The sequence below is a fragment of the Rhineura floridana genome, chromosome 7 (genome assembly GCF_030035675.1).
Source record: "Rhineura floridana isolate rRhiFlo1 chromosome 7, rRhiFlo1.hap2, whole genome shotgun sequence".
NCBI classification, from domain to species: Eukaryota; Metazoa; Chordata; class Lepidosauria; order Squamata; family Rhineuridae; genus Rhineura; species Rhineura floridana.
In genome coordinates this window covers 10,664,876-10,677,616 of record NC_084486.1, presented here as the reverse complement: position 1 = coordinate 10,677,616, position 12,741 = coordinate 10,664,876, and the positions used below count along the sequence as shown (strand labels likewise).

At 49.1% G+C, this 12,741-nt stretch overlaps 1 protein-coding gene across 2 annotated transcripts in view; it reads right to left on the bottom strand.

Annotated features, from left to right (window-relative positions):
* The window catches only part of LRMDA (leucine rich melanocyte differentiation associated), a 1,400,324-nt gene that overhangs the window by 325,434 nt on the left and 1,062,149 nt on the right, over nucleotides 1-12,741 (bottom strand). Inside the window, exon 6 of one of the 2 annotated variants that reach the window (XM_061634876.1) lies at nucleotides 10,250-10,318. The exons of the other annotated variant lie outside the window; for it this stretch is intronic. Coding sequence (XP_061490860.1) covers nucleotides 10,265-10,318 — 54 coding nt within the window. The 3' untranslated portion in view covers nucleotides 10,250-10,264. Of the gene's footprint in view, nucleotides 1-10,249; nucleotides 10,319-12,741 lie in introns of those variants that run through there. 2 annotated transcript variants of the gene reach the window in all.

The window sequence follows — 12,741 nt, the reverse complement described above, 5'->3', positions numbered from 1 at the left end:
CTGGGAAAGGCAGCCATATGAATTTTTGACCTCCCATGGCAGTTTTGAAGGATTGTTTGGATAGGTGGTGGAGATGGAAGTGAACTTCTGGCCTTAAAGCTCAGACACCGCTATAAAATCAAGAAGTCCTCAGTTCAAATGTGCCATGAACTCAATTAACTGGCCTTCTGGGGGGAAATCTCTCTCTCTCTCTCTCTCAGCTTTAGGCTGCCATCTGCAATGTAGCACAACACTAACCTACCTTAAAGGGTTGTTGTAAGAATGACAAAATAATGTACATGAAGCACTTTGAACTGCCTACAGTGCTAAATATGACATTGCTATTAACACTGAAAAGCAACCTTTGCATGGGTTTTTAATATGGAGGAACATAGAAGCAGGCCTGGAGTCAGCACACAGCACAGTGAGGCAAATGCTGGGCTGCTTTTAATTTTTTTAGTTTAGTTTAATACATAGGGTACAGAGCTTAGAAAGAGAAGCACTGGTCCAGACAACTGTAGCCATCACTATCTTCCGTACCCCCAGTGCCTCCGCACCCTACCCTCAATACAGTTTCCCCCTGCAATGCTATATTGGGACCCAGAGGCATTCTAGGAAGATGAAGATGACAGTCACCTGGCGGTCCACTTCTCTTCCCAGCACCAGGCTGAGGGAATACTAGGAGGCTGAAGCTGCTGCTCCTTTCAGTGCCAGCTGTCTTGCTGCTACTACTGCCCACCACCAGCCATCCCTGACACATGCTGCCTGCTCCTACTGTGCCCTGCCATCTAGTAAGCTCAATTGAGGACCTAAGGCGTCACTGTGGGGCGGGGGAAGAGGGAAGAGGGCACTTTGCCCAGGGCCCACTCAAACTTGGTGCCACCACTGATTTAGAGACTTCAACTACAAGGGAAAATGATTGTTCTTAAACACAAGCCCCACGGCAATGAATGGGAACCATGCAAGAACGCTGTTTTGGTGCTCTTGCATGATTCCATTCATTTCAGTGAGGTTTGCATAGCAGAAATCTCATGTGGGTCATCCTTATCACAGCTTTGTTTGTGCTTGCTGTGGTCTGCTGGGAATAGGGGCCTGTGTCCATTTGGAGCTCTGTCCATCCAATACAAAATCCCAGTACCTTTCACAACTATTTTATTCATATAGTTGCTTACTCCGTTTTTAAGTCAATGGTCTAAAACTTTTTGTGTTTCTTTCTGAAGTCATCATTTGAGCACAAGGTGATGCTAACCCAACAGCTTTCTGTGGTAATTAATAATTAATTTGAACACTTCTTGAGGCAGAAAAAGGTTTACCCTTCTAGGGCAGACTCTCATTTTAATGATCTGTCCTAGAGTAGTAAATTGCCAGTTTTCATCAAATATAGGTGCAAGTCGTCGAATGAGGCTTTCAGTATCCAGTAACGTCTTCCGCATAGCAGCTTGATATCGAAAGACTTCTTCTCAGTTGGTAAATTGACGAGGATCAACAAAGGCAAGAAGAGGAAAGTTGGGGATTTCAGTACCTTAAAAGTAACAAGCAATATTTTCTGGCGTGTGGACAATCAGGACAATACTGTCATATCTGATAGGTCCTTGGACTGGAACATAAGCAGCATCTTGCCACAGTTTGCTCCTGTCTCTTATACAGATGTCCTGACTTATAATCAAACAGAGGAACTAGTTGTGATATTCTTTTCCATTTTTTGTTGCTTTTAGTGAAAAGAAGCATTGGAGGCTGTGATTGAGAGTGGTGGGAAAGAGTTTTCCTAACAATTCCCCTCCCACTGTTTGTCCACTCAAAATTACCCCCTCCAAGATGCTTTTTTACCTGTGGGACAAAAGCTACTGGTTCCCACATTTCAGTATGGAAGATGGAAGCAGCCCTGTCCTCCATAGCTCTTCCTGCTCTCAATTGCTGCCCCGAAGGCTGCTTTTCATTAAGAAAAATACTCTTTATCAGGAGACAAAACCATACGACATGTTATATGTAGCCTGCCCTCAAACTTACTTCTATGCTTATACTAACATTTGTATCATACTTTCCCCCTTACAAATAGAAATAAATGAAGTAGCTAATAACAATAAAGGCAATATAAAAATAATTCAACCGCAAAATATAAAAATAATTATTAAACAATGGATAAGCATCAATAAACCCAGAAAACAGCCACCAGCAAAAAAATCAAAGCTTGAAGGGGAAAAAATCAAGTGATGGTGGAATACCAGCAAAGAACACAACCTTATTTCCCATGGCAGACAATTGTATCTGCTGGGTGCCACCACAGAGAAGGCACTCTCAAGCATGGACACCAATTGTACCTCAAAAAGTCATGGCACATTCAAAGGGACTCATTAGGATCACCTTAAATGACAGGCAGTCTTATTTGGGAGGCAGTGATTCTTTAGATCCTTTTCACTCTTACTTAATTTCTCAGAAGTCTTTCCTAATTTCCTTTCTTTTACAGCAGATTGTGGAACTGCTGGCCCACAGGCCAAATATGGTCGACCAGGAATCCTAATTTAGACCACAAGGCTTTTTTTCTCTAGCCACGTGCAGCCAAATCCCCACCCACATCTCAAATGTGGCCTGTGCAGGGTTGATCACAACTGGATCTAGGCCACAAGGCAAAAAAGTGTCTCCATCTCTGCTGTATAGGGATGCAGAGTCCTTTCCATTCTTCTGTGCAATAAATAATATTTTACCTGGCACACACATTAGTATAATCAGAGCTGCCCCTGCTCTAATAATTTTCTTTTCTACTTTGTTCACCTTGGTTTGTCTGTCACCCAAATACACCTATGGGGTGAAGCAGTTGGAAAGAACATTTGGCAGCGTTGGGTCAGTAGTAGCCTCTGTCTGTGGAATGTTCTCCCCAGGGAGACTTGCCTGGCATCAACACTGACATTTTTTTGGCTGCTCTCTAAGCAAAGACATTTCTCTTCTCCCTGGCATTATTTTTGTTGTTGTGTTGTTTTGCAGTAGCAGTTGCTGATGGTATATTCCTCCCCCTCTTTTGGGGCTGTCTGATGGTTAGACCTAGAGTAAGGAATGGAGGTATTGCTTTTATCATTTGATTATCTCTAATTGTGCTTCGCTTTTAATTGTCTTGTTTTTCCTGTGCTGCATTCTGTATTTTAATAAAAGATCCAGGAATCCTGACCAAGGTTATGAGCCGAAACTGCCAAATACCAAACAGACTAAACTGGTCCAATACTGCCTTACTCCTGATAACTGTGGATATGAAAATATAATACCAGTAGCAAATTTGGACAGCAAGAGAGCCATTTTTCTCAGTAAATTAAACCACCTTATTTTGTCCTGTTTATGTGCTGGGTCAAGTAATGTGTCCAGCACATATCTGGACCCTTCCATTACCAGCAAGAAACTCCATCTGCTATTTTTTAAATATTGTTTTGATTGATCTACTCTATGTACTGTATTTCTATTGTTTATTTCTTTTGTAATGAGTATTGATGTTAGTGGCTTTCGGGGCCTTGTGGTCAAAAGGTGGTATATAAATAAACTAGACTACTACTACTACTGTTAAGGTGACTATTATTTGTAAGTCACCTTGAGCGCTTGTGTAAAGGGATCTATAAGCTTAATATACAATACTAAAATAATGATAACAAGGCCATTAACAGAGCAGCTGTTGAAGTCAGCAGAAATATCTTCCATTGTGTTATGGAATCCAACTGATTTTTTAATCTCTGGGGAAGACCAACCTTACTATTCACCACTCCTGTATGGACACTGGAAGATGTGAATTTGTGTTGCAACCTGGCCATGATACTTTCATATCAAATTGTTTTTAGCACATAGTGTAAAATATTAAATCCAATGTTTGTCCTTCCAAATGTATAATGTTATTGAGTCTCATGATAATCACCCTGGGTCATCCTTCCCTCCTATCTGTACCCACGTATATAAATATATATACTTTCCATTTACACGCATCTGGTTATGTGAGAACTGGCCCATAGAAGTTTCTGTCAAAATAACATTTGGCTAGTCTTTAAAACTGCCTTGCTTTTTCTGCAGCAAATGAAACACATCTATCCTTTAGGAATTTTATTTTGAATATATACATAGAAACATACAGGGTGTCATGAACTCATAGTACCTCCTTACCCTGAATATTTGCACTTTGTAGAAAAAGCAAAGATAGCCATGTTGATCCATAAAGGTGGGGGGAGAAATTCACATTTATTTTTATTTATTTATTTATAATATTTATACCCCGCCCTACTTCTGGAGAACTCAGGGCGGCTTACAATTAAGAACCATAAACAATTAAAACAGTAATCATACAGATTAAGATGTTTAAAATGATTAAAAATCAAGAAAAAAATAAAAATATTTGTCAATTTCAATTAAAAGCTCGTCTAAATAAAACAGTCCTCACCTGGGCACGAAAAGACAAAAGCGAAGGGGCCAATCGAACCTCACTGGGGAGGGAGTTCCACAATCTGCGGAAAGCCAGCGAAAAGGCCCTATTCTGTGTTTTCACAAGAAGAACTTGCGAAAAAGATGGAATAGTGAGTAAGGTCTCACCAGATTATCTTAAAGTCCGGATAGGTTCATAGAGGGAGACACATGTGGGTAATACCTTTATTAGGACCAATCCAAATGTCACAACATAGTGGCAAGCTGGAGAACTTGAAAGTCTGACAGAATGTTGTGATATTTTGATTGGACCTAATCAAAGTATTGCCCACCTGTGGACTTTGTAGAAAGGTGGTTTAGGAGATGGGCTCCCTCTGCACGTCCACATCCTGGAAAACTCTGCCTACTCACAGGCAGAATTAGGAGAGGGCAGCAAAATCTGTTGAGAACCTGATGTAGAGCAGCTGTCCCTATCAGAATCAATGGAAGGCAGAAATCAATGAGATAAGAACGGTGGCTATGGGTTATTGAGAGAATCGTCAGGAGATCATAATATGACCTCAGTACTGTGATGTGGTAAGCAACAGCAAACCACCACATCAAGTTCCTAGGGCCTATAACAACTCTAGTCCACAGAGATGATATTTTATATTCAGGAAGAGAAGCCAAGCTTAGTAAGAAGAATGACAAGGCCCCTGTCAGCTCTACACTGCATCAGCAGTGTCAGGGGGGGCTGGAAATTCCTGGGTCTTTGGCAGGGAAGGAAAGTCCTTAGCCAGCAGTCAGGTTGTAAATCTGCCAGGCCTATCCGAAGCGTACTTGCCGAGTCAGAAGTCCAGAAGCGGGGTGCTCTGCAGCTGAGGGGCAGAAGGAGCTAGATTCTCAGGAGGCTCCTCCGTGTCTCCTGCTGCTCCTGGGTCTGCTGCTGTTACTCCCAAGTCATCCTCATCTGAGGAGTCCTCTGACGGGGCCATGACACTATCCCCCACCCCACGACCAACCCTCCGCCTCCTGCCGGGGCCCGGCTTATCCGGGTAGCGCTGGTGGAAGCGCCGGACCAGACGAGGGGCATGCACCTGCGCCGCATCTTCCCACGAGCGTTCCTCAGGGCCATACCCCTGCCAGTCAATGAGGTACTGGAGGCGGCCCCGATGCCTCCGGGAGTCCAGGATCTGCGCCACTTCGAATTCCTCCTCCCCATTGACTTGTATCGGCGGCGGGGGCGGCGGTTTACTACTCAAGGGGTGAGGCGGGAGAGCGGGAGTCAGCAGTGATCTATGGAAGACAGGGTGAATGTGGAAGGAGGCAGGGAGTTGGAGCCGGAACGCCACCGGGTTAATTTGCTGGGTGATCCGGAAGGGACCTGCATTCCGAGCCTCCAGCTTGCGAGACGGCCGTTGCGAACGCAGGAATTTGGTCGAGAGCCATACCCGGTCGCCTACCTTCAGCGGCGGGCCTGGTTGGCGGTGGCAGTCAGCAAAGCACTTATACGCGTCCTTGGCCTGCTCCAGCTGCTCCTTCAGGACTGCCTGCAGGGCCTGCAACTCCTGCAGCATGACATCCGCAGCGGGGACCGGCGACGGGGGTCGCACTGAGGGGAAGAATCGGGGGTGGTAGCCGTAAGAGGCAAAGAACGGGGTCTGGCGTGTGGAGGCATGCACAGAGTTATTATACGCGAACTCCGCCAGCGGTAACAGATCCACCCAATTGTCCTGTTGGAAGCAGGTGTAACACCGCAGGTATTGTTCGACGGTGGCGTTGGTACGTTCTGTTTGTCCATCTGATTGAGGGTGGTGGGCGGAGGACAAGTGGATCTGGACATTCAGGGCCCGAAACAGGGCCTGCCAGAACCGGGCGGTGAACTGGGCTCCTCGGTCAGAGATCAGGTGGTCGGGGAGGCCGTGTAACCGGAAAACCTGGGTCAAGAACAGTTGCGCAGTTTCTGGGGCAGAGGGTAGGCCGGCACAGGGGAGGAAATGGGCCATCTTGGTGAACAGGTCTACGACTACGAGGATGGTGGTCATTCCCCGGGAGGCCGGTAAGTCCGTGATAAAATCCAGGGAGACCGAGCGCCAGGGCCCGGGGGGGTAGGCAGTGGGAGCAGGAGCCCCGGGGGCTTGCCGGGGTGGCTCTTGGCTCACTGGCAGGTATCACAGGCCGCTACATAGTCCTTGACGTCCGCTTGGACCCGGGGCCACCAGAAATCCCGTAGGACCAGGTGGAGGGTTTTATACATTCCAAAATGCCCTGCTGGCTGGCTGTCATGGCAGAGGTGGAGCACCTCTCCCCGCAGAGCTCCCAGGGGAACGTACAACCGGTTCCGGTGATACAAGAGGCCCTGCTGCAAGGAAAAGGGGCTGTCCCGGGCGGGCATCCCTGACTGGAGCTCTCGCTGCTGGGCCAGGGCGTAGCGGTCCTTTTGCTGCTGTTCCTGCACCCGGTCCAGGAGGGGTTGTGGCTGGTGGGTAGCGGCGAAGTTCTCTGGGTGAAGAATTGGGCGAAGGGGGCGATCGACCTGCTCGGCTCGGTATTCTGGCTTGCGAGAGAGCATGTCTGCTAGGTTGTTTCGGCGGCCAGGGAGGTAGGTGACCGTGAACTGGAACTGGGAGAAAAACAGGGACCACCGGATCTGGCGTTGGTTCAGCCATCGGGCGCTTTGCAGGTTCTCCAGGTTTCAGTGGTCTGTTCGTACCTGGACTGGATGGCGTGCCCCTTCCAGGAGATGACGCCAGGTCTCGAAGGCTACTTTGATGGCCAGTAACTCCTTCTCCCAAATGGTGTAGTTCTGTTCCAAAGCATTGAGTTTCCGGGAGTGGAACGCACAGGGGAGCAGGGACTGCTTGCTCCCCACCGGCTGAAGTAGGACTGCTGCCACTGCCTTATCCGATGCATCGGCCTCCACTATGTAAGGTCGGGCAGGGTCGGGTTGCTGGAGGATGGGTTCAGATGTAAAGGCGTGTTGGAGGCACCGGAAGGCCTGTTGAGCGGCCTCGGTCCAAACAAACTTCTCTTTGCCTCGAAGCAGATCTGATATGGGTGTGGTGAGTTCGGACAAGTGGGAGATGAACCGGCGGTAATAGTTGGCGAAGCCCAAGAAGCGCTGCACATCTTTGGGGCTTCGCGGAGCTGCCCAGTGGAGGATGGTCTCAATTTTGGCGGGGTCCATCTGGATACCCGAGGGCAAGATCCGATGGCCTAGGAAATCCACGGTCGTGAGGTCAAAGGCGCATTTTTCGAGCTTGGCGAAGAGGCGGTGCTCCCGCAGACGCTGCAGCACCGCTTGAACATGCTCCTTATGTTCCGAGGGGTTCCGCAAGTAGATCAGGATGTCATCCAAGTAGATCACCAGGAAGCGGTCTAGGAGGTCCCGGAAGATGTCGTTCATGAAGTGCTGGAAGACGGCAGGAGCGTTGCACAAGCCAAACGGCATCACTGTGTACTCAAAGTGCCCATAATGGGTGCGGAAGGCCGTCTTCCACTCATCGCCCTCCCGCATACGCACCAGGTTGTAGGCCCCTCTCAGGTCTAGTTTGGTGAAAATGCAAGCGCCCCGCAGATGCTCTAACAGTTCTTGGATCAGGGGCAGAGGGTAGCGATTCCGAACTGTAATCTGGTTGAGGGCGCGGTAGTCATTGCACAGCCGGAGTTCCCCACATTTCTTTTTGACAAAGAGGACAGGGGCGGCTGCAGGGGACATGGAAGGGCGAATGAACCCTCGGCGCAGGTTCTTGTCGAGGAACTCTCTGAGGGCTGCCAGTTTGGGTTCTGACAGGGAATAAAGCCGGCCCACGGGAATCTTGGCTCCGGGGAGCAGGGCAATGGGACAGTCGTAAGGATGATGGGGCGGCAACTGGTCTGCCTCTTGCTTCCCAAACACATCTGCGAACTCCCGGTACTGTTCTGGTAAGGCCTCTGGCACGGAGCTTGCCTCCTGGGTCATAAGGATGCGCTCCTTCGGCCTCCAGCAGTTGGCTTGGCAATAGGGGGATCCAAGGGTCAGTCGGCCCGTGGACCACTGGATGATGGGGTCATGCCGCTGGAGCCATGCCAGGCCCAGCACGACCGGGAAGTGGGGTGCGGCAGCCAGGTAGAACTGGAGGCTTTCCTCGTGCTCCCCCAGGGCCATGTCGAGCGGCACTGTCTCCTGTACTACAGGGCCTGAGGCGAGAAGCCGGCCATCAATAGTCTCCACCAGGAGGGGGCGGTGAATGGGTTGACTAGGAACCCGGTGGAGCTTGGCAAAGGACACGTCCATAAAATTGCTGGTGGATCCTGAGTCCAGCATGGCGGGTACTTGTAGGGTCCCCCTTCCAGGGACTGTCAGTGCGATCAACACGGTCAGATGCTTGGGCGGTGAGGAACTGAGGTGGCAGGCCCCTTGAACCATGAGGGTGCCCCGGCTCAGGGGCCTGTGAAGGCCAGGGCATGGGCGTTTCCCGAGGCAGGGGCTGTGGGTCGTTTCGCGGAACACTGGGCTGCAAAATGTCCTGGGGCCCCGCAATACAGGCAGAGGCCCTGTTGCCGGCGTTGCAGCTTTTCGGCCGCAGAGAGATGTGGCCGAGCCCCTCCCAGCTGCATCGGTTCTGCCAGGGGTGTAGGGTCCTTGCCGACAGGCTCCAAGGGCCCAGCCACTGGGGCTGATGCTCTGTAGACTGGCCGGGGTCGGTTGGCAGCACGCCTGCTTTCCAGCCTCCCGTCAATCTGGAGACACAGGCGTATGAGGGCTTGCAGGGTTCCAGGGCGCTCCACCCTAGCTAGCTCATCCAGGAGCTCATCCGACAGCCCCTCCTGAAACTGGTCCATGAGAGCGGCTTCGTTCCAGCCCAGGGTTTGTTGCAATAGACGAAAGTCTGTTACATATTCCCCCAAGGGGCGTCAGCCTTGCCGCAGCCTGCGTTTCTGGCGGTTGGCTGTGGCAGATTGGACTGGGTCCTTGAACATAGCCTTCAGTTCTCTGGTGAAGGCGGCTAGGTCATTGAGCACGGGGCTCCGCTCGAGGAGCAGGGGCGTGGCCCATCTAGCTGCCACCCCGGTGCAGAGGTTAATCAAGAATCCCACCCGGGTCTTATCATCTGGGAAGGCCTCTGGGCGTAACTCCATGAAGAGCTGGGCCTGGGCCAAGAAGGCTGAGAGCTGGTTGGAAGCCCCAGTAAATTTCTCTGGGAGAGTCACAGGGCACTTGGCTCTCCCTGTAGGGAGAGGGGGCGGGGCTGCTGCTAGCTGGGTTTGCAAGCCTTGGATGGCCAACAGCAGCTGGTCTACTTGTGAGCGCAGGAGCAAGTTTTCCTGCTGGAGTTGCTCCATGGTCAGCACTTCCCCCACTCCTTTGTTGCCTGCTTTGTTTGGGCTGACTGCAAACTGTCAGCTCTACACTGCATCAGCAGTGTCAGGGGGGGCTGGAAATTCCTGGGTCTTTGGCAGGGAAGGAAAGTCCTTAGCCAGCAGTCGGGTTGTAAATCTGCCAGGCCTATCCGAAGCGTACTTGCCGAGTCAGAAGTCCAGAAGCGAGGTCAGTGGAGGTCCGGGATCAATTGCCAAGGAGGTCAGTCAAAGAGATGCTGCAGGGAAACTAGGTCTACACAAAGCCACGCCTGACGTTGCAGTCAGCAACAAGCTGCAGCCAAGGTGTGCCTTATAAAGAGCAGGATGGACAGCAGGTGTGAGCCCTTAGCGTTTGGGCCTTAAGGAGACAGGCCTGCCTCTCTTCTGCCTGACCTTCTGCTGTCTACGTTCTGCAGGTGAGGGGGGAGTATCCTGTTCACTGTCTGTGTCTGGCTGCAGGGCCTCTGCTGTCCCTGGGGTGCTCTGCAGCTGAGGGGCAGAAGGAGCTGGATTCTCAGGAGGCTCCTCCGTGTCTCCTGCTGTTCCTGGGTCTGCTGCTGTTACTCCCGAGTCATCCTTATCTGAGGAGTCCTCTGACAGGGCCATGACAGCCCCTCAGGTCATCAGTATGCTAAACATTTCCCATTGAAAGGATAAAAATGAACACAAAGAGAAAACTAGTAAACTATTATTGTATACGTTTAGCAATAGCACTGGCCACAATAGCACAATTTCCAAAACTGCTAAAATACCTTTCCAAACTCTTGTCCTTTAGCAATTCAGCGTGTGTTTCTTGCCTAAGCTTAATATGGCAAGAGAGGTGAGAAATTCCAAGATAAGATCTTAGCCATCAACTATTTTTTCCCAACTTGCTGGCACTTCATACTTCCCCTTTTTTCTAAACTATTAAAGAGAGAGAAAATAGATATACTATGACTGCACAATGGATCAAACACAAATATTTTGCATTGTAAAGACGGTGCTTGAAATATGTGCAAAGCTTGGTTGAAATATGAAATCTACCCCGAACTTCAGGATAACCTTTTTTGTTTCATGCGGGGAGTAAATAAAATAAATCCTTAACATGCACTCACTGCCTTGAATATGAAACAGCTTTATAAAAACAGATTGTAGCCTCTTTTCTAATGGCCACAGGTATGAACTTTCCCCATACTAAATATAGAAAACAAAACAGGAAGATTGGCAGGAAAGATTGAAACTCCTCCCAGCATCTGTTTCTGCATCTGCTCTTAAATACATTGTGGTCAATCAAAGTAGCTGGAGATGCTCTGGATCTCTTTGTTTAAGGAGGCCAATGGTTAATCTTAGAATATATTCCATACATACAACAGAAAAATACTTCAGTTAGCCAAATCAGCTTAAATAAATCAACAGTTTCTAATCACCACCACTCTTAGCTAAACGTTCCTTTACAGCTATTCATCTAAAGAACCAAATTGCCTAATGGCCATGATCACATGAGGACTGTATCAAGGCAACTTTCTTCTTATTACATTTATTTTATTCCTTTATCATGATTCTTTGGCTAACTCAATGGGTTCCCTTTGCACACAAGATGGGGAAATGACCCAGATCACTAGCACAGAAGGAAGAGAAGGACAGAGCTGGAAATGCCCATTCATTTATGGGTTGAGAATGTGGGAAGGCAACATTGTGTGTTACAGTGAATGTCTGATATTTTGTGAAAGTGAACATACAAATATGTATGTTGACAATTCCAGACAAATTTTTGAATTTGGGAAAATGTTTATTAGTTATATTTATTAAATGTCCCATAATGATGTACAGAGAATTTAAACCAGTTTTAAAAGACAATACATGTATGTACTACCATCAAAAATATTACAATATAATCGATAACCAGCAAAGAGAATAAACCCTAATAGCAAGTACTATCAATATACCTAGTCATATCATGAATTAAAATTATTAATAACAGTCTTACATACTTTTAATTAAAAATGGAAGCATGTTTCAAAAAGCCTGAAGAACAGGTGACATGTAGTCAGTGTTGTGCCGTAGGCGCAAGGGGAGCTAGATCAGGGAGAGGAGTCAGACGAGGATGAGGTCCCTGGGGCATTGGCAGAGGGGGGAACTCTGCCAGTCCACAGCCTTCTTCAGCTGACACCCCCATCGAGGCAGCTCCAGCCCTGCCTGCGAGTTCCCCGCCTGAGCAGTTGGGAAGTGACCCTTTGGCATGTCAACCCCGCCTGCGCCGGAATCCCCGCCTGGCACTTCAAACGCTTCCCCACCAACCTGCTGTCGCACCATCACCTAGCAAAGCCCCGCTGTCGGATGGCTTCGGAGGCTTGCCCCCCCCTCGCCATGCACGAAGGCCTTCCCTACTTAAGCAGGTGCCCTCCCAGACTCTAGTGCTGAGTCAACTTTCCCCACACACTGCAGAGACTGTTTAGGTAGGATAGTTAAGGAAAGTAGTGAGTCAGAGTAGATAGGTTTATGAAGTGCACCGCTTTGGATGTAACCATCACACTAATAAAACGAGAATTAGAAGAAGCCTTGCCTCAGTCTGGTTTCTCCGACTCTGGGCAGGACAGTTTGACTTAGCCGTCACCTCCCTTCACCAACACTCCCATGACCAAAACCATGGAGGCCAGTGGCAGCGCTGAAGGGGGACTTCAGAGAACCGTCAAAGCCTTGCATGCCAAAGTCCAGAATCTCCGTGCAGAAACCCAGAATCTCCAGCTTGAGAATCAAAACCTTCGAGCCTTGTTTAACCAAGCTGCCAAAGGAGGCACAGCACCAGCGGCTGTGCCATCTGCCCGAGTCAAGGCGCCAGTGGGACTACCTCCTCGCTATGGTGGCCAGAGTGACCAATCTGCCATGTCCCTTGCCCTTATGAGCTGTACATAAGGTACAACAAGCCGAGTTTCCGAATGATGATGTGAAGGTGGTGTTCATCATCAGCCTATTGGAAGGGGAAATGGCCAAATGGGCTACCCCATTTTTGGTGAGAAACGACCCTGTCCTGACTCAGTATACCATATTCATCTCAGCCATGACCGAGATGTTTCA